This window comes from Mixophyes fleayi, chromosome 5 (assembly GCF_038048845.1).
Source record: "Mixophyes fleayi isolate aMixFle1 chromosome 5, aMixFle1.hap1, whole genome shotgun sequence".
NCBI classification, from domain to species: Eukaryota; Metazoa; Chordata; class Amphibia; order Anura; family Limnodynastidae; genus Mixophyes; species Mixophyes fleayi.
In genome coordinates, this window is record NC_134406.1 from 69,391,733 (window position 1) to 69,413,932 (window position 22,200).

Genomic DNA, 22,200 nt, shown 5'->3' on the forward strand with positions numbered 1-22,200 from the left:
TGAAAATGATTCAAAACCCTACTTGAAGGGAACTTGAAAATTAACCTCTTGGCTGATTGTTGGTCATAGAGAATATCAATTCTGTTCTAAATCATCAATGGTAGAACGATGGATGATCTTCAGGGCAGTACTAACAATTGTTGGCAAACCAATTGGTCATTGGATAATAAACCATCCAGCACTCTAACTGCTGCTACAAAACATTTCCAACAGGTTTATTCCAGGGCACTGGCTCTATGTATCCACAACGTTCAATATGAATGCTATGTATTCAATGAGGAATTGGTATTTCCACATTTGCAACTGAAACCAAGGGTGGCCAAGTTAGGATAGAGGACAACAAATCCTAAAGGTGATAAATAAAGTAAACAAGTAAAATAATACAATAAAAATAAACGTAAAAAATGTTCCCCCTTTTCATCTACGCACACTTCCCAGGCCCCCAAAATTAGGTCACCCATTCTCTGACACTTGCGCATTTTGCATGAAAGTCCCAAAACATTCCTGTGGTCCAAACTCTACAAAAAGCAGTTTCACCCCAATATTTGTCCTCCCACTGCCAGGCTTATCCCACTTACTGCCACGCTGGTTCTTGTAACAGTGTCAGACCTTGTACAAAACACACATATTTGGTACTCCAACGCCCAGGAGAAGTAGCCAGTTACATTCTAAGGATATACTTCTCAGGTTGCAAAAAAAAAGAGTGATTTTTTTAGTGTTCTCGTTTTTCCCATGTTACCAATATAAGGCCCATAAAATAAATATTTTTATTGAAATATAGTAGCAAAATAAAGGCCTGTCTCTATCGATAGAACTGATAAAAAATAAACTATAATATTTCATTGGATAGAATAAAAAGTTATCCCCAGTGATAGCAGTGTAGCTCCAAAGCCTTAAAAAAGTCTTGTAATAATGAACAGGTGAATATTAGGTTGAAAAATGTATATATCAGGCTTGGTGAAAGTGATGTAAGGCAAATAGCCGGAGACAGACCTTTAGAAACAGCAATTTTGCAATGAATAATTACGGAACCATTAAGGAATTATTATGCACATTAATCAGCAGCGTACCTTACATTGCATACGTACTCAAGCAGTGTACAGCTCAAACACATAACATTTACACATGGCATATTTTATGCGTACAAGTCTGTATACTTACTTTTAATGATAGTGTTAGTAGTAAATGCTAAAGTCATATTACCCTATTTTTACACAAAATAATAATGTAATGAAGCTTCATATACATGGAAAATATTGTCTTGAGTTATTAAGAAATGTGAAAGTTGCATTTTCAGTTTAAAATGTAACTAAATACAAATTAAATGCAAACATCTGTTGTTTTCCCCTTTAAACCAATTAGAAAAAAAAAAAAAATGGAAATGAAGTAATGAGAATAGACATCAATGATTCCATATTATACAGCTGAAGTGCTAATGATTTAAGTACTATAAGCTGGATGGGTCAATATACAATCATCCAATCAGAAGAAGGCAGCCCTCATCAGCATTGGGTCCTTGGACCAACCCTCCGGCACACATTCCCTAAAAGGCCTGTCTGCAGATGAGTCCATGTCTAATTATGTTACAATTACGTGAACACATCCTTACTATACTCTGTCTATGCTTGCCCTCCCTGTTCCACCTTTCTAGGCATAAGGAGACGTCAAGAATATGCAAATAACTATATACAGATGTATAGCATTGATATACAATATGAAAAAATATTTTTTGCGTAAAAAGTGTATTTACTCTATCCACCTCTTCCCTGTAGTAGCTAATAGCTGCTCAGCACACATAGCCAGCGTTATGGCCATTACTGTAGAACCTGCGTGACAAATCAAAGCACACTATTTACATCACAGGCTGCAATAAGATGGTTTCACATAGCACTAAACCATAGCAACCATGAGACACTCTTCTCATTATGTAACTTGCACTAGACAGATAAACTTTAATTGCTAATAATTGGTTGCTATGGATCAGTGCATATTGTGCACCTACATAGAAGTCATGAACAAAATATTTTATGACCACATGCGGTTTATAGCAAAACCTGCTCCAGATTTAACCCTTTGAGATGGATCTGATTTTGACTTACATGTATCTTTACATTTAGGAGGCATATCTTTGTGTGTCCTATAGGCCTAGTGCAAGTTAACCCGTTGATGATGATGATGCATCTGTATGTTCTATTTAAGTTGTAGATATCATAAGATTTGTGTCTAAATTTCTTTTGTGCGGATATTTTGTGTACACATTCTAGAGATCAGTTATAAAGCAGGTGCTGTGTTGTAGGCATAATGCTGAACCATTCACCAGGGGATAAATGTATCATAGTCCGTTTTTTTCAATTCGCCGGAAATTGGCGAGTTGACAGCTAAAATTTAAAGCGGCGCTTTAAATTTTAGCTGTCAACTCGCCGATTTCCGGCGAATTGAAAAAAACTGACTATGATACATTTACCCCCAAATTTCACATTTAGAAACGTACGTTTTTTTTGTGCAACTCTTTAAACTGCCGTTTGATACGCTGCACATTTCTATGGATCTGGGGTCACATAAAACGACACTGTGGTTTGCAATCTGGTGGACAATGGAGAAAATGGGGCTTGATGTGCGGTTTTTACTTTGATAAATTACAGTTTAAAAACTGCACAAAAAGACACATTTTAACTTAACAGTTTGGAGGAAGTGCACCTTCCCCCCAAACAACATCTGAATCTGTCTTTGTATCTATGGCATTATGTGGACCCAGGTATCACTGCAGACAGGTAATCCAAGTGTGCCTGTAATTAATATAATAAGCAATCATCACTATTGAGAATGTTTTGTTCTTTTTCCCTGTCGGACATCAGCATCTTACACAGATAATGTTATTTTGCTTTGTCTTCTGGTTTCTGATAGATTCTTCGAATTTGCACAAGATATACCCCAGAGCAGGACACTATGACTTTCTCAGATGGCCTTACACTCAACCGAACTCAGATGCACAACGCTGGGTTTGGTCCACTCACCGACCTCGTGTTCACATTTGCCAACCAGCTCCTGCCCTTGGAAATGGATGACACAGAAACTGGCCTCCTCAGTGCCATCTGCTTAATTTGTGAAGGTGTGTTTCATGTATTCATATAACCCTGAGATTCATTGTCTTTTTCCAGTCACTGTTTTATGTGCAGTTAAACTGATTTTTTCCAATTTCTTTGTCTCTTCTGTGCTTTTCAGTTATGTATTTATATCAGTAGATAGAGATGATGTTGTTGTTCCCTTGGCTACGGCACAAAGTTGCTTTCTAACCAATGCAGAGAGAAGCCGCAAAATGCAAAAAGGTTGATAAAATAAATAACATGGCTGAAAAACACAGATGGAAGGCAGAAATATAATGATAATTGATCATTTACATGCAAGCATCAAGGTAGCTGACAGAAGCCAACATTGGACACCTTGCCCTGTACTGTAACTGTAGTCATTAATTTGTTATTTGGTGCATTCAGGTTCTGCCATAGTAAATGTCTGCCTATAAGTATAATACTTATGTATCAGCTATGGGCTCTGTCAGGTATGTCTGTCACGCAGTCTGCAAGCAGAGACTGCCCCATTAGGCTTATATCAGGGGCTGCTCCTGTACCAGAGACGTTGAAAGCATCAACAAGGACTGTTTTCTGAGTTACGGATGAGAGACAATCAGCGCTCATTCCCTGTGCCACTTGTGCCAGCATGCTTGGCTGCACGTAATGTATTAAAGCTCTTACAACAACCTTGAGTACCCCATATATAATATATAGAAATTGATCCAGTAAAAATAAGTTCTATCAAGGGAGAATAGTGTATGTTGCAGTGAATGAGTATCTGTAGTAACAGGCATCCAAGCAATATTGTTGTAAAGAATTGGACGTGAAAGGCACTCAGATGTCAGCAGGCCAAATATAGCTCTCTCCTCCTAATGCAGCACAACAATTTGTTCATCCAGATGGTGCGGTTTCTATTTGGGGCTTGCAGACTGCTGCCATCTACTGGTATGCCTGTATGTGACCCGAACGGCAGGAAATGTAAAATGGTAAAATCTCATATATTCTATGTCAAACATGTCACATTTTCTGTTTATTAATCTAGACCGTCAGGACCTTGAAGAACCGGCAAAAGTAGATAAGCTGCAGGAGCCGTTACTGGAAGCACTGAAGATTTATATCAGGAAGAGAAGACCCAACAAGCCCCACATGTTTCCAAAGATTTTAATGAAGATCACAGATCTTCGCAGCATCAGTGCAAAAGGTAAGATTACATTGTTGTTGCAGTCACATGGGCGGTGGCAGCGGAGTAATATGATCATTCCAGCCAAGCTGTGTTTGTTTTCTGGGCAGGCAATGTTTTTACCCTATAGAAGCAATGGATATAGGCTAATGTACAGATTATATATACCTTTCAATTCAGGGTCAACATTCTTTCTGCTAATACATTGCTTTTGAGTGTAATAATAGCTTCTTGCAGCACTTGCCAAACTTCAAAATACAAACTATGATGTTTAATGAAGGCGTATATTCTATAAATAAAGTGTACTGTCACCTAGCACACATGAGGCAATCATTTTCTGAGCTGAACCAATAGTCACGACAATGCAGCTGATCGGTTTTCTTGGAACCAGTGAATTGATCTGCCACTACCCCTGGGCTGAATTGGCATAACTATAGAAAAAAGCTTGCTGTGGTACATGACAGGTGCGCTTCAACATAGCCCTTTAACTTTCTCAAAACAGCTGCCCCAGAACAGTTTAAGCATTACCAAAACAAATGCAATAAAAATGAATAAAACCATTCCAGAAATACTTTCTCCACACTATGTAAATGATTGTTTTGCCAGAACTTCTTCAAGTTCCAGCGTAATTCAATTCAAGCTCAAAATCCTGCTTGCGTCACCAGGGCCGTCTTTCCCATTGGGCACAATGGGCAGGTGCCCGGGGGCCCTGCAGCCCAGGGGGGCCCGTCGGAGGCAGCGCAAGAAAAAAAATAAACCTGAAAAAAAAATAATTAAAAAACTTACCTTGCGGTCAGCTGGCGATCCGGCTCCCTCTCTGGTCTACTCCTCCGTGCGGCGCTCGAAGTACATGTCGGGCGGGACGTCATCACGCCAGCCCAACATCCATTGTGGAGTGCGACGGAGGAGGAGACCAGGGAGGGAGCCGGATCGCCAGCTGACCTCAAGGTAAGTATTTTCATCTTTTTTTTTTATTTTTCAGGTTTATTTTTTTTCTTGCGCTGCCTCTGACGGGCCCCCCTGGGCTGCAGGGCCCATATATATAATATATATATATTTTTTTTTATATATATATATATATATATAGGGGCCCTGGTGCACGGCTTTGCCCGGGGGCCCAAAATGTTGTTAAGAGGGCCCTGTGCGTCACGATCACTGACGCAGTGCCTGCACGACTCTTCTGTTCACACAGGCGGCAGTATCATCTGCTCTGACCGGTGGATTCCACTGTTGCTCGTGGTAACATCAGACACGACACTGTGTGATCAGTAATCCCGATGCCCGCAGAATTGTCAGAGCCTCTTTCTTCTTTGTGTTCCATTTGGAAAGCAGCATAAGCTCTGGCTAAACATTCGTATGAAATGTAGGCATATTAGTATAACGTACCTTATTGACTCACACAAAAAAAATCCTACCTTTCCTATGAAGTGCCGCACACATGTGTAGGCTCGTCTACCTGTGCCATGAAATCCTCTTTTTTTTATGGCTTTATTACATCATATGGCCAGATTTAACGCAAGGCCTTGGACAATTTGTTTTCAAAGGTTAAAAATTAAAACCAAAAGCTTACAAGAGGTGCAAATACACAGCTATAATTAAACTAATTTATTCAATAAATGAATGAACAGGTGAATACCATGCTGCATCCACCTATTTAGTCACTTTGGGTGAGATTTGGTTATATAGACCATAGGATTACTATTTTCCGGATTTCTTGGTTGCCTTACGGATTTCCGTTCCCAGGTTGGGTAAATGGCTGCAAGATTCTGATCGGATTCAGATAATCGCTTTTGTACTGCCGCAGTTATCATTGGGTTTTCTCCCAGTGCAATATGATATTGGATTTTGTTTCCCAATGCAAGTTCTGTTAAGATGATGCTTATGATTAAGTTTTAAGCCATATTTATTTGTTTTTAAGCTATATTAAGATCATAAGCGTATGATTAACTATACATGTGTTTTATGCTAGTATTTATTGTTGAATAAGTCTTGAAACCTTTTGGTTTTAGTTATTAGTTTTATTGTTGAAAAGAGGGGTTTACAGTGTTTCCCCTGTTTTAGAGGCAAGAGACACTTTGATATCCCTGTGAGTATATTATTAATCTGCCCTTTTTTTAATTTTCATTTAGTTATTTACCCTATTTTAAATTAATCGTTACACCTGACTATATAAATATGTTTTCAGATGTTATTTTAGATGGGGCTGGGTTTTTGTTCAGAGCATTTTAGTTAACTAAAGAAATGTTTTAAAAAAATGAAAAGTGCAATCTCTATTCAGTCAAATACGTTTTCCTTGGGATTTGATCCACTTTAAAAAATGACTTGTGTACAGCGACTGATGTGAAACAGACATTACTGGGAAAGTTGTGATTTGCAAATTTGTAGTCTGATGTTTTTTTTTAAAGGGGATATTAAGAAGAAAACAAAAATAAACATTATATTCTGAAGTGATAATCCTCCTGCTTTTTAAAATTAGAGTGGGAAAATATGTTTACATTTTTGGATTTAAATAAAGCGTTAGTGCACCAGAAGCCTACACAGATCCATGAGCCTTCTCTCCAAACGTGGTCTTTGCAACGTGTATGTAAGCTGGAGCTACAACATAAGAAACACAGGGTCATATACAAACCACACAAAATGTGGTCCGCCTGCCTTTTTGTGTTTTTATTAGTGCACCTCATTGCACAAGGCCATTTACAGGTGCACGGCAGCTTCAAGCTCTGCGGATGCACCACCGTAAAAGGGTGATGTGCTCATATTTGTACATCCACTACAAAGCCCAACCAACATTACCCCACCCCTAATTTATTTAAATGGTTTCTTTTAATAGGCAACACTATTGAGCTGCTTTAATGCGTTACATTAATCGCAAAGGGATATCATAATTTTATTATTTGAGGGGAAGGGGGAGGGAGCGAGCTCCTCCTCCCTTACCACCCCACTCTCATCTGGATCCATTCTCAGTTTTTGTAAAGTGCCATAGGGTGTTTTATTCTTACTTTTATTTTTTTCTCACTGTGCGTCTGATTGGGGATGCCTCCCAGGGCATGAAGTGCCCGTCGGCTGCCTTGACCCTGGGTCCCCGAAAGTTACCGCTCAGGCTTCCCTCTCCTCGACAGTTGTCAGCTCCTTTCATGTTCCAGCAGTGCGTGCTAGTTTCTAGGTGTTGCACTACTCACACGTACCTCCGACGGCTGTAAGTGCATCCCCTAGCAACGTGCAGAGACTCGAGCTGGGGACGACCACTGAAACAGATCTCCGTGGAGCAGAGTACAGCTTTGGTGGTACGCTGAGGCTGTCACATGTGTGCAGCATTGTGGCCACGGAGGGGTAGGACAGCCGACACAGGTCTCCATGCTGGAGAGAACAATATCGGCAGATGTCAAGTAACGGGCCAGATGAAGGCAGTGTTTCAGAAGAGAACACTGCTTGGAGCTGGAACAAATTAGCTATAGCGATCAGTCTAAGGGGCACATTTATGAACAGCCGCATAAAATGAAAAATAGTTTTCAATCCTTCTCGCATTGATAAGGATTGAACTATTTCTCATATTTATTAAAAAATCTCCACAGGAACAGTAGTCACAAAAAACTGCTGGTCCTGTGAAGTTAAAAACTTACCTTTTCACTGCCTCTTCGTTCCCTCAGCTGCTGTGCGATCCATAGAAGTCTTGTGCGCATGCTCCATCTAAAAATTTCACTGCACTTCAGTGTTGCAGAGAGCGGAGTGTGACAGGGAGGGATCATGTGATCCCTCCACACGAGCTGTAAAGCTCTGCTCTTCGGAGAAGAGCTGAACAGTGCTGAAAATGGCAGAAACGGTAATGTACGGCAGCCTGAGCTGCTGTACATTACCGTATGTGTTAAAGCATTTCCATTCATTGTTAAATTGCGGTACATAGCAGTCCCCATAGACATCTATAGGGACTGCTATGTATTACGAAAAAAAGTGCAAAGCAGCAGATATCTATGATATCTGCTTCGATGCACTGTTAATAGATGAGGCAAATACTTCAATTGGTGTCTATTCCCCGAAAACAGCAGTTTTTGGGGAATTGACATGAAAATTAGGTTTAATAAATAGGCCCCTAAGAATGTGATTCTCCCATGGGGGCATGACCTATTCACCTTGGTGGCTTTCCCCTCAGCGGGGAACGCCCATTCCTTCCTCAGCATTGCTGCAGTAGTTTCCTGCTCTGGGTCTTCCTTATCTGGTGCCATCTTCAGTCGTTATCTAGTGGGCTACTAAATAAATATATATATATATATATATATACATATATATATATATATATATATATATATATATATATATATATATATATATATATATATATATATATTATTGTAGTCCCTCTGACATTCTCTTTTGTCTTAGCATGTTTGGCATGTCCCATTATCTTTTTAAGCAGGATCTGGATTGACCTATAGTTAACTTAACACCTTATTCTGGCTTAATAGTGTTATAGTAGATGAGGTCTCATTTCCTTACATTATTTTCTGGTGTGTATTTATAGTTTCTGTAATCATGACTGCAAAAGGGCCTTCCAAGACTAAAGGGTCCGCTGGAAAGTCTGTTCAACACTATACCTCTGCCAAACATATTGTTAAATTATCTTGTGGACAGTCTGACCCAGATGCTCTGTGTGCAATGTGTAAGGCGGAGTTCTGTGAACAGCGTTTGCCCCACAACTGCATCGGCGGTCTTAGAATAACTGGCTTGGGCTAAGTGACTGGCATCTTCCATATCAAGACTCGCTTGGTAATGTCTCAGTCCAAAGAGGCATGTGACTCTTATTCTGTAAACGCACCACACATTCCACCTTCACAGTCTACGAGTGAGGCTTTCCAGGCTGAGGGAGGTTTGGCTTAGTTGAATCTAGCTGAGTCCACTAAGAATCTTGCAAGGGCTGTTTCCTCATTGGATCACCTTCTTAGTGCCCTATTTACTATTTCTGAATCTTATCTTTCTTTTGATGAAGATAGGGAGTGGATTCAGGAATCTGAGGGGGAGGATGCTTGTAATTTAGAGGTATCCTCTACACTATAGAGTGTTCAGGATTTAATCCTGGGCGTTAGACAAACCTTGGGGTTTGCAGAACCCAAAGTTATGGATTCTTCTGTCTTCTTCCTTTTTAATAAGGAGAAGAAGCAGAGTTTTTTTACCTCGGTCTCCTCAACTTTGAGTTGGTGGCTGAGGCCTGGCAGAAACCTGACAGGAAGAATTAGTTGCCACTAAGGGCGCTCAAGCCACCAGACAAAATCAGAGCATGACTGGTTGATCCGCCACGATTCTTGCGTGGGGATCGGTGTGCTGAGATTTCAGGATCAGTGGAGAGCTTCGACTTTGGATGCCTGGGTTTGAGGGATTGTGATCTGAGGCTATGTCATAGACCTCGTTAACTCATTCTCCCAGAGCAGATTCTTCAAAACAGGTCTTCCCTCATGTGGACTCTAGAAACTGGCTATCCAAAACCTTCTGGTCTTGGGCATAATCGCTCCAGTTCAGTTTCTGGAAAGAGATTTGGGGTTTTACTTCAACATCTTTCTGGTCCCAGAGCTGGACGGTTTGTTTCATCCAATATTGAATCTCAAAACTTTCAACAAGCAGGTTCGGTTTCTGGGGTTGCGGATGGAGTCATTGTGATCAGTGATCACAGCCATTTAATAAGGGGTATTTCTGGCATCCCTAGATGTATAGAATGCTTATCTGTACATCCCCATATGGGAAGAGCATCACTGTCCCCTCCACTTTGCGGTCCACAAGGCACATTTAGTTCCAGGCTTTGTAATTCCTTCAATAAAATGTTGGCTGTTATGGCCGGTCTCCTGCACTCTTGGGGCATCTCTATAGTGCCTTATTTGGATGACCTGTTTAAGGCTCAGTTTCTGGAATTTCACAGCTAGATTCTAAATCTACCCAAGTCATTTTTTGATTCCTACTGAACAGATGCGGTTTCTGGGCCTCGACTTTAACACTGTGTGTCAGAAGGTTTTCCTCCCGCAGAACAAGGTTCTTTCACTTCTAAACAAGATCAGATACCCTTTGGCCCAATGGGAAGTATTCCCTTCTCTGCTGCATGAAACTTTTAAGAACCATGGTGTCTGTGTTTGAAGCTGTGCCCTTCGCCAAGTGTCATTCCTGGCCGCTCCAGAGGAAGCTTTTATAGGAAGTGGTCCAAATCCACTTTTCATCTGGACAGGCAGATCATCACACTGTCCACAGCCATGCGTAACTCCCTTACGTGGTGGTTGCCCTGAGCAAATCCGGTCCAGAGTCAATTCTTTCAATCGTGGGAGTGGACTTTGTTACCACGAATGCCAGTCTGTTCAGTTGGGGCGTGGTTATCTCCAGTTCCAGGGCCTCCGATCTCCCCAGGAGTCATCCTTACCCAACTCAGAGCAATCTGTAGGGTGCTTGCTCAAGGTCAACGGGTTGTGGCCGGAAGGCCCCTGAAGGTACAGCAGTAGCTTACCTGAACCATCTGGAGGGAACACGCAGCGCCATGGCAATGCGGGACAGGACATAGATCATGTCCTGGGGTGAAACACTATGTTCCAGTGATCTCAGCCTTATTCATCCCAGGGGTGGAAAATTGGGAGGCCAACTACCTCAGCTTCAAGAGGATCCACCTGGGAGAATGGTCCTGTCATGCAGACATCTTTGCTCTACTGGTTCAATGTTGGGGTCTGCCAGAGATCAACCTAATGGCATTTCGCCTAAACTTCAAGGTCCCTCTCTTCTGTGAAATGTCCAGGGATCCAGCGGCAAGGAACACTGATGCAATGACGATCCCATGGCAGTTTCGTCTTGTATACCTGTTTATTTCCATGCTCCCGCAGGTGTTCCAGATATTAAGAGAACGGTTGATAGGAAAAAGATACTCCTAAAAAAAAGCGCACTAAATTTACAAAATAAAAATAGAAAATGCTAAGGCAATAAAATGAAGTTGCTGCAGATGGGGAGGATGCCACCTTCCCCTACGGGAAACACGAATAAAACCAAAATGTACAGCGCTAAAAAATATATAGACTTATCTGTCCCCAGGAAACAATCAAAAGATGAACTCTGACAGATGCCAATTAGAAATATATAATATATATAATTTTAATAAAGAAAAAAAAATTATAATATAAAATCACATGCATAAAAATAATAAAATAGACATTCCTAAGAACCCATTGAATATATTATCTCATATCAATTATAGGACTGTTTGGTAACAATCTATAGAGAAAATGCGCAAGAAATGACCTTACTATAGTTATTAAACTGGGCCAATAATTAAATGGTGCTCTCAATAAAAAAAATCTCTATAAGATAAACCTTGATCCATATGATGTTAATACGAAAAACATTACATTCAAAGAATCCGAATAAGCTAGATCAGATCAAAACTTGATTATACCGGAATTAGTGGACTCAGAGGGTGACATGTGTTTCTGAAATTGTTGAGATGTTGTTCAATTAATTCGATATCAGCTGTAAAGCTTACTTGAAAAGATAAAAAGTTAAATAATACCCCTTCAATCCTTCCCCTTTTTATTTTTGTGTCCTTTCCTTCCCCCCCCCCCCCCCCCCCATCCCTTTCTACTTTCTGTACCCCATAATTTCTGAAAAATTAATAAAAATACTATTGAAGTTAAAAAAAAAAAAAAAAGTTAAATAATCGGTAAGCGCTCCTTCTGGGGTTGGGGAAAGGGATAAGAATGCTGCGGGAAAGCCTGATATTTCCCAACAAGCAATTTATAGAAGTAGGGAGTGAATAAGGGACTGAGCGCAATGGTGGAGGCGAATACCACACTAGGATAAACAATGTTTCCTATACACTCTATGAGTTCTATATGGGACCAAAATACCCTTCAATCCGGAAAGTCATACAAATGTTGTAACCCCTAAATGCATGAGAGAATAGTGTGAATAGGTTGGTATAAACTCCTCATCATTAAACACATAATTACCAAATATGCAATCCCAACATAAATTTGGGGTTGCCACGGATAACCTGCATACCATACGTAGCGGTTCTATATATATACACGCTATCTAGTAGATCAAAATAAACATGCCACTCAGTCTGTTTGCAGAAATAAGACCCAATGGTGTGTAAAAGTCTTCCAAATGTGGTTCCAATATCCCAATCAGTCTCAATTGGATCTTGTTCCCCCCTCGATTACCACCGATGCAGGCAACATGAATGAAAAAAAGAGGGGAGAGAGATGAGGAGAACTCTTGGTGCAATATATCCTTTTAAAATTTATTGGAGAAAATATTGAAAATAAACTTAAATTAGTTAATTTAAAAAACGTGCATTAAAAGGTATCTTTGCCTTTTCCTCCGTCACGGGTATATTCCACAGACCACTGATGCAATGTTGGAACTCGGCTAGCCAGCCGTGGCTCGATGGAGGGGTAGAGGGAATCCCGTAGCATCGGGGGGGCGTGGTGGGAGACAAAGCTTTGATGTGATAGACCCCAACGCGTTTCGTCACCTGTGGTGACTTCATCAGGGGGTGTGTTTAGTCCTCGTACTGTCTTTATATACTAACACTCATCAGAGAACATTTGGTTACATTCCAATCCTTTTGTTTGTTGTTGGATATATGTTTGTTGCTGAGCTCCTATACAGATGAGACCCGATCTCCTCATCCTCAAAGGTGGTGAAGGCTGTCCTCCATCAGGGCATTGAACACCCGCTTAACTGTGTTCACCTCCCCATGTCATTTAAATAACCCCATTCTGCATTTCAGTGGAAAATCAAGCATGCTCATGCACCTAATTTACAATTAGTACAAAATGGCAGTAGTTAGTATCCTTGCAGGTGATCTACCAGAGGTGGTAATTGTGCTTCTTGGTAATGAAATCTTAAGGATTTTCTGTTTCTTCCAATAAACCAACCAGAAGTGTCTGTAACTTTACCCCACTTATAGTTTGTTGGTTTACTTGCTGTGACAAGACTTAATGGAGATTGTATTTTACTAGCTTCTGTTTATTTATTTTTCTGAGACTGATTGGGATATTGGAACCACATTTGGAAGACTTTTTACACACCATTGGGACTTATTTCTGCAAACAGACCGAGTGGCATGTTTATTTTGATCTACTAGATATTGTGCATATATAGATCCGCTACGTATGGGATGCAGGTTATCCGTGGTAACCCTGAATTTATGTTGGGATTGCATATTTGGTAATTATGTGTTTAATGATGAGGAGTTTATACCAACCTATTCACATTATTATCTCATGCATTTAGGGGTTACATTTGTATGACCTGGAATTGAATGAGATTTTGGTCCTATATAGAACTCATAGTGTATAGGAAACATTGTTTATCCTCTTGTGGTATTCTCCTCCCCCATTGCGCCCAGTCCCTTATTCACTCCCTACATTTACTTGAAAAGATAATTAGATAGAATGTCGTCACATGAACCACTCGATAAGCAACTTACTTACCATAAATGGACTTGAAAGAGCATCACTTCATATTAGAAGGTGGATTGTAATCAAATCATTCACTTGGTGGAAAACCGAACACGAATGTAGTTATGGAATCAGGAGTTCAAACCTCCGTAAACTGTCAGCTAGGGGCACTAGGGACAACCGGCCGGCAGTGGTGACCTGTCAAGCCAGCATTCACGTGAACCCTGATGTACGCTGTTAGATGGTAAATTGGGAGATAACACTGTGTGTCTGTTCCACTTCCTAATGTTCATTCACAGACTGGTTGTAGTTCATGCGCATGAATGTAAGGAAATCCAAATTGACTGGATACATTGTTGGAACAGCTCCGCTTAAGTAATTCAATGTGAAGCTGAATTTCTGCGGTAATAAAATTAGATACATGAATAGAATTCCAGTGGGTTCGTTCAATCATTGTAAATATTCCAATGCGTTTCTTACTTGAAATTAATTTTTTTCATAGGGAAATCTGAATGACCTGCATGTTTCCTTTGTCTTATTTATACAACAAACACATTCATTCATTATTCAGTCAGCTGTGATGAGCTAATTGGCATCTTGTGCTGATAGCATTAAGGTGAAAAGACAAGTCCACATGGCAACCCTGGCAAAATTAGATATCCATAGACTACCTTTTCCAGTCTTTGGGTGCAGTTTTACAAGCCACTGCTTCACAGCAATCCCTCCCTGAGGGGCAGCTTTGGAATGTCCCCATTGTTACAGTGTTCCCCAATGGCAGAAAAGAGTTTGGTGTTTTTTTTCCTTTTTTTACACCCTAAAATCCATATCTCGGACTCCATTGGGGAGACACTGTGCTCCTTTCCCATTGCGGTTTTGTTGTTTACCTTTAAGCTGTTTATTGTAACACCTGCCCTCTCTTCTGGGCTTTGTTATAGGAAAATTGAGGATGGCTCCAGATGGGAGGGGCATAGTAGGGGAGGAGCTAGCTACTCAAATTATTTGAGTGTAAAAAGTGTCTTTAATTCAGACCCGCCTACTATATACCCCATTGTCCCAGCATCCCCCAATAAGTCATAGCAAAGACTTTTACACAAATTCTCTTTATGCCTCCATTTCCATGAAAAGAAACCTGTTTAGCAAGAAACACCCCCAATCTGCCTAAAGTCCTCCCATTAGCTGATGCAAATCTTCACCCCCACAATGCCATGTGTTTATCCCTAAAAATAGGCGATCTAACAAAACATTTGCGCCAGTCATTTGCATCTTTCTAAAAGACTTTTTAGAAGCTTCAAGTTGACTGGGTGCAGTAGAGGTATCCTCATATTTATTGCTAGTTCTTAATAAGCCTTTTTGTGACCTATAGTTATTGCTGAAGGGTATGTGGGTGGTAGGAAGCCAATATGCTCCATGCAAATGAGTGTATATAAAACATACGAGAAAGCATTCAGGAATAAAGAAGTACTATACAAAAAACATTGAAAGGGAAGCAATATTTGCAGTCAAAACTATGTATAACCAAATACTTTGTTCCCCACTTGTTTAGGAGCAGAACGTGTGATCACATTAAAGCTGGAAATACCTGGATCAATGCCACCTCTCATTCAGGAAATGCTGGAGAACTCTGAGGGGCACGAGGCAACAGCATCCAGTCCAAGTGAGGATGCACCCAGTGAGAATGCGCCAGAACGCAGTCACAGCATCTCAACCAGCTCAGACGAGGAGCAGGTCAGCACATGTGCACAGGTGCAATAAGGACTGACCTTCCACTTCAGACATTCCCAAGACAATATGCACACAGGGATGACAAGCAAGGAGCAGCTTTTCCCCTATTGCTGGATTTGCAAACCCAAACCTTGTTCAACCTCCCCAGTAAGAAAAGACCAAGTTGGTTTCCATTTATATAAACCTATATACTTTTGCTGTTTACATTCTTAACTTCGCTGGACTCTTATAAACTAGAAGGAAGAGTACACTAATGCAGCCATTTTACAGAACAAGAAATAAATCTAAATCTATTTTCTCTTCTGATCATCAGATTGCATGATCTCTGAAGACTGCTCTGACTTTGTACATAACCTATTTACTGTTCTCTCTGCTGGATGTTTTTGGTGCTTTCCTTCTGTCTTGCATACATGAAATGATCAAGACAAGGTAACAGAATGGACTGTTGTACATGTCCACGTGAGGAACGAAGACTGTCACTTAGGTCATAACATGCCCTCAACTGCATTGCGTTCATTCTCGCCTCTGTCCTGTGAGGAAACTGTGGAAGAACATTCACTACATTATCTGAAGCCAGTTTTGTATCTGAGTAACTGTCTGTTTGGTTAGAAGACATTTCATTGTAGTTGTCAATGTCACTTTAACAAGGTGGATCAAACAGATGTGATTGTTTTGGTGGATGATATTTACAGGTGCATTACTACAGTAACTGTAGCCTCAAAGGCACTTTCCAGTGTTAAAATGTTTGTCTGTTTATTTTTATTTTTTCATGTTTACTTGTTCACAAGCCATTAGAGCAATGTTTGTGTGGGATTCACTACTTATGAGTGGGTATTGCATAAAAGTTTCCCCTATGATTCCCCAGAATACATCTCTCCTGTGCACAATAGCTCTGTTCACCAACAATCTATTAAGTGTTTGCTGTCAGAGGTCTGGCAGAAAAGCTATTTTGGCAAAGCAAGCTGTGAGTGGCAGGTGCAGATTTCCTAAGCCTGCCATACATAGGAAAAAGCCTCTAATAAGGACTGAGCGACAGTGTTAACATATACAAGCGAGATGTAACTTACACTACTCTCCAATTTAACTGGCACAATATGACTATAGTAAATGCCTCTGCCCCACACACTTCAAAAACACTCAAAGCCCACCCATTTTATTATTTTAATCTGTCTGGATCACAGTGACGGTGATACCACAGTAGACGTTAACACATTAAAAAGTGTTCATAGGTCTCATTTAAAGCACTAGTAGAAATTTTGGGGGATATTTTAGCAAGTCTGTGATGTATTCTTCACTGGCTCGGTTTGTACATTGAGATTGTTTAACAATGCTTTCTATGTTCATATACTGTTTACCTTTTTTTCCATGGAGTCTCCTGGCAAAGAATAAAATATATTTATTTTAAATCAAAGTATTCTTCGATGAGTTTGATAGAAAAACAAGACAAAAAAAAATATCTTTCCATTTTTTTTTAATGTTTTGTCTTCATTTCAAAAAGCAGAGTTGCTGTGTTTTGTTTTCGTATATTTTTTTCCTCCTCTGTATTTTCTCAGGACAGTTAAAATGTGTGCTTGGGCACAGCAGTCTAAAACATTTCTACAAGGCAAATTGGAACAGAGTACATGACATTTCATGAGTAAAAAAGAGCAGAAAACTGTATGTGTAACAACAAATGTTAAAATGCCTACACGATAATAAAAAACATCAATTACGTCATCACATAAAATAAGACAATGTACAAAAGTCTGCAACAGGAGGGACAAAAGGACTACACAAGATACTTTGTTGGAAAACATTTTTGTGCTCTTCGGGCACATAACTAATACATAACAAAATCATCATCTTCTTCATCAGACTCTGCAAAATATTTGACTTCTTTCCTGGCCCGGCCAGGCCTCTGTCGTGTCGCACTTTCAGAGCCAACTTCTGATGGGAAGATGTCCACGTCTGAATCATTGTCCATTACTGCTTTCTTGGACTTCTATAACACAGGATAAAAAAAAAGAAAGTCAAAATGCGCAAATCCTTTTGTTGAACGCTGTAATAATCACTTATGCACACAAGTTATTTTGTTGAACAGACTGTAGTTTTGGTTAATGGAGTGCAGAGAGCTACACATTGCTGCATCCATGTAAACGATGATCATCTTCTATTCTAAATGACGCCCATGTACATGAATGAGCCCAAAGGCATATCAACTACCAGCATCAAACATGCATCTCAACTGACAATGTTGCATGATTATTTCATGTGCCTGGTACTAAAGGCACTTCAATATTAACAGTTTTGTTTAACTGTGCCATAATGATATCTGTTCCAGTTACGAGCAAACCTGAGAGATATCTGTCAAACCATCCTTCAGATATACACAATGACATACCCATCACCGGCCTACTAAGCCACTTCCCCAGACTACTGTGAGAAAATTATATGAACAAAAGATTATATATAAATATGTGTGCGCTTTGGGTCATGGCAAATGAACTTGCTGGAAGTAGCCATTAGAAGATGGGTAGACTGTGGCTATAAAGGGATGCACATGGTCAGCAACAATACTCAAGTAGGATTTAGCATTTAAACAATGGTATTAAGGGACCTAAAAAACATTCCTTACACCATTATACCACCAGTCCGCACAGTTGATATAAGACAAGGTCAGAATTTGACGCAAACAACATGGATCCATCCAATCACTGCCTGTTCTGACGAATCTCGATTTCTTCAATGTTTTCCAATCTTCAACTCTCCAGTTTTGGTGAGTCTGTGCCCACTGTAACCTCAGTTTGCTGTCCTTAGCTGACCCTAGTCTGGCCTACTGCTGTAGTGCATCCACTTCAAGGTTCGATGTGCTGTGCATTCAGAGATGCCCTTCTGCATACCTCTGTTGTAACACATGGTTTTTTGAGTTACGGTCAGCTTCCAGTCAGCTGAACCAGTCTGGCCATCTCCTTTGGCTTCTCATTAACTATGCATTTTTAACAACAGAACTTCTGCTCACTAGATGTTTTTTATTTTGAAAATCCCAGGAGATCAGCAGCTTGAGATACTCAAACCACCCCGCCTGGCATCAAAAATCTTTCTACGGTCACATAGATCACATTTCTTCCACTTTCTGGTGTTTGGTCTGAACTACTGAACTTCTTCACCATGACTCCACGCATTGAGTTGCTTCCACATGAATGGCGATTTCGATATTTGCATTGACGACCAGGTGTACCTAATAAAGTGGGCATGATCTAAGTCCACACCCTCCTCTGCCAAAGACACTGAAGAGGCAACTTCACTTTTGAATGTTTAACATGATCAGCCCTTGGAGGGTGGGTATTGAGACACAGAACATAAAGCAGTCTACTTGAAGGTTGAATTTTGCAAGCAGTCTGATTATGAACTACAAAAGCTGCTATGTTAATAAGTATTTCATCTCTAATAATTGTTTTAGACAACTAGAAGTAGACAATTCTATAGTAGGGCTAGAAAGTGCTTATATGGATGAACCAGCAACAACAAAACAGTCAAAGTCATCAAGGCATAAAGTAACTTCAGTCAGTTTCAAAAGGGCACTTATCAGTAAACTACACTCTAAATAAATGGACAATTACATTTAGGTTCGATACTTATTACCTATAGTCTGGTACATTTGCTTAGGCACAAGAAACCACCTCTACATCTATCACGTTTGTACGGCTAGTTGACCAACACCATTCTTACTTTGCTGGATGTGGGCTTTGATGCGGATTTCCTCCCAGGATTGTATTCGCCTTCATTTTCGGAGTCCGATGTTTTTCTTTTCTTTCCTCTTCCTTTTGCTTTAAAAACAAAGAGAACACATGTGAAAGGCCTGGTGAAAGGTTCAGGTAATGCATTACTGCTCTCTAGTGGGGAAAGATGCAAGTCACACAAATAACAGCTATCTTCTAACCCTCATAACGGATCCTTAATATAGATAAGAAAACTAGGTCTAGGTGCGATCAATGAAGAAATAACATCAATAGGTCACTGGTTTATATACTGCATGTGCACTATTTGTAAAGTCGTGCAGAATGAAATATCCATAAGTTCATATTTCTCTTTCAATATGATTTTCTATCCAGTATATCAGATGTGCTTATCACATAGCATTAATTTAAGTGCAAAATATTTAGAGCTCTGCAATATGAAAACTTATACTTCTACATTTTACACTATTTAGCAATGTAACACTCTGTACCTTAGGTAACAGAGTAATAACTTACAGAAACCAGCACACCACAATGAGTTCCAGCACATGCGTTCTTTTTTTTGGTGAAGTTACAAAACACACTTCCTATTCAATCCTAATGGCTGATAGAAGAGATGGAAGCAGCACTATAGCAGAGTTGAGCTTGTGGAACAATCTTTATAAATGTGACTACTTACAATGATCACTACTAGTCCATGAAGGCAAAATATAAGAAGTTCTAAAGACATCTACCTTTGGGCGTTACAGATTTCTTTGGGGCTCCAAACTCTAAGTCGGAGTCCGAATTAACAAAAACATCGGACTTCTTTGGCTTCGGCGTTCGTCTTTGTTTCGGGGTTCCATCTGAAGGGGTTTTTGCTGCATTTGGAAATGAAAGAACAGCAAGCTGAAGTATATGTAATGATAAATACAGAATACGGTTTCTGTGCCAAACACCAACTGACATTGTTTACATTACACGGAGCTTTCTTATGAAGTGCCTCCTCATTATCTACTATATAAATGCCTAGTGGCGTGTGTGGGAAAAAAAAAACCCAAGCTGCAGCGCCACCTGCTGGGCAGAGTTATACACTGACCTATATATTTCTTGAAGGAGAAGTGACAGTTGGGAGTGGTTGGTGGTTGCCGGGGGCGACAGTGGGGAGTTTTTAACACCTTAAGTAGCTTGATGAAGGATTTGGCGATGAAGATGAAGGATGAGGTGATGGAGAAAAATGATGAGGTGGTGACATGTGGACAAAACCACGTTAAAAAAGGGCGCTTGCGTCGGGAAGTAACGCTCTTCCTGAGGAGGCCTGGGCTAGGCCCAAATGCATGACAAGAACATTTTTAACACCTTAAGTAGCTTGATTTGACTAGAATGCATAAGTATCATGCACGGGTTAACTTGTTATGTATATACCTTTAGATAGCCAAATCCATTCATTGACAAAAGCATGTTATAAAAATCAGACTAACCACAAAAGAGGAGGGGGGCTAAACTGACAGATAAAAATCAAATTTACATTCATCCAATGAAATTATATACATAGTGAACTTACATTCTTATATACACAACACATACAGATTTAAATCTTAGTGACCATTTTCTTTGAACACTGCAAGTCCACGCCGGTGCATACAAACCATCCTGGAGAAACCTTGCTCTCAAATGTACTATGGTATTTATGACATTGCTTATTACAAGGCACAAATAAAGGAAGCTTTTTAGTCCCATATAGCAATGAGAACTAAAAGGAAAATTAAACAAATGAAGAGACCTTTTTCCAATCACAGCCAACCACAAGGCTCACGTTACCTTTCTTAGTAGATGCTTTGCTGACTGGCTTTTCTTTAGACTTGTATGTGAACGAAGATAAGAGCGGGGAAGATTCATCGTCGTCACTGTTGTATTTTGGTGCATCTTCTAATGAAATAATAATTCAGCATATCACAACATGCAGCACTGAATGGTTTAGCAAACTAAACATTTCTGCCATAAAATACTGCCCTCTGCAAACAAACTATTTTTCTCCTATTCTTAAAAAGGACAGGTCACATTTCTATGTTGAACTTCTGCACCCTGTATACAAAACATGGTGACTAAGTTTCGCTGTACCCACAGCTTATCCTGGGCACCATTTTACTTCACATGCTGCTACTTTTCCCATACAGTTCAGAGTTCCTTTGCAGAATAGGAACCCAGCACAGATGGAGATAGGGGATTGGAGGGTGAATGCAGTTGTGCACATTACAGTAAATGCAAGTATAAGGAGAGATAGAGGGACTGGTTTAATAGAATTTGGCACCATCACTCATAACAGATGTTACCAACAGAGAGAAAACTCGAGTAGTCCCCTCCCTCTTAAACATAATCCATTTTACTGCTATTTATCAGAAATATATTACATTTTGTTAGTATATATTGGTTAGTGATTGGTCACCCTCTTCCCATCATGAAGGTTCACATTACCTTTCTTAGTAGATGTTTTGCTGGCTGGTTTCTCTTTAGACTTGTACGTGAACGCCGATGATAAGATGGGGGAAGAACTATCTTCGTCGCTGTTGTATATTGGTGCATCTTCTAACCAAACACAAATGCAGGATATCAACATATGCAGCACTGATAGTTATGTTTCTTGTTCTATCCTTAAAAAGGAAATATCACATACAGGTAGTGGACCCAAAGATGGAAACATCTGGGTAAAGGAGGGACACTAAGCATGCTGAAAGCAAGGACATCTACACAGGTGGGGATCATGCGTTAATTAAGCAAACAATATCCGTCAGTGTCGTGTATAAGAATGCTGGGTTTGTGTATACTTATGGCTATCACAGGTGCAAGAGGAGACATCAAAGCCTTATTGGCTTCCTGGCTCTTCCACTAAAGACTGGAAGACAGCACTACCTACTCCCTGACTACCTATCTCTCATGTAGCTCTTCGTAGAAAGGTGGCCCCTCCATTCCCTACCTGGTCACTTTAGAAAATAAAACACACACAATTTTGTCTTGCACCCTCGCCTGTGCTTGTTTCCAACAGTGAAGGGTTCTGGAATTTTCAGTATGTTGTTGAGAGCATTTTCCTGGCATGGTTTAGGTACAGTTATTCC

The 22,200-nt window shown here is 40.1% G+C and overlaps 2 protein-coding genes across 11 annotated transcripts in view; one reads left to right on the forward strand and one right to left on the reverse strand.

Annotated features, from left to right (window-relative positions):
* RARB (retinoic acid receptor beta) overlaps positions 1-16,803 on the forward strand; it is a 546,477-nt gene extending 529,674 nt beyond the window's left edge. For all 10 annotated transcript variants that reach the window (XM_075212344.1, XM_075212345.1, XM_075212348.1 and 7 more), the window contains 3 exons: positions 2,905-3,109; positions 4,111-4,269; positions 15,214-16,803. In XM_075212344.1, coding sequence (XP_075068445.1) covers positions 2,905-3,109; positions 4,111-4,269; positions 15,214-15,422 — 573 coding nt within the window. In that variant the 3' untranslated portion in view covers positions 15,423-16,803. The remainder of the gene's footprint in view (positions 1-2,904; positions 3,110-4,110; positions 4,270-15,213) is intronic.
* A 43-nt stretch (positions 16,804-16,846) lies between these two features.
* The window catches only part of TOP2B (DNA topoisomerase II beta), a 75,250-nt gene continuing 69,896 nt past the window's right edge, over positions 16,847-22,200 (reverse strand). The window contains exons 38-42 of the mRNA XM_075212354.1: positions 21,563-21,673; positions 20,909-21,016; positions 19,843-19,968; positions 19,101-19,198; positions 16,847-17,373 (exon numbers count right to left, since the gene is read on the reverse strand). Coding sequence (XP_075068455.1) covers positions 17,212-17,373; positions 19,101-19,198; positions 19,843-19,968; positions 20,909-21,016; positions 21,563-21,673 — 605 coding nt within the window. The 3' untranslated portion in view covers positions 16,847-17,211. The remainder of the gene's footprint in view (positions 17,374-19,100; positions 19,199-19,842; positions 19,969-20,908; positions 21,017-21,562; positions 21,674-22,200) is intronic.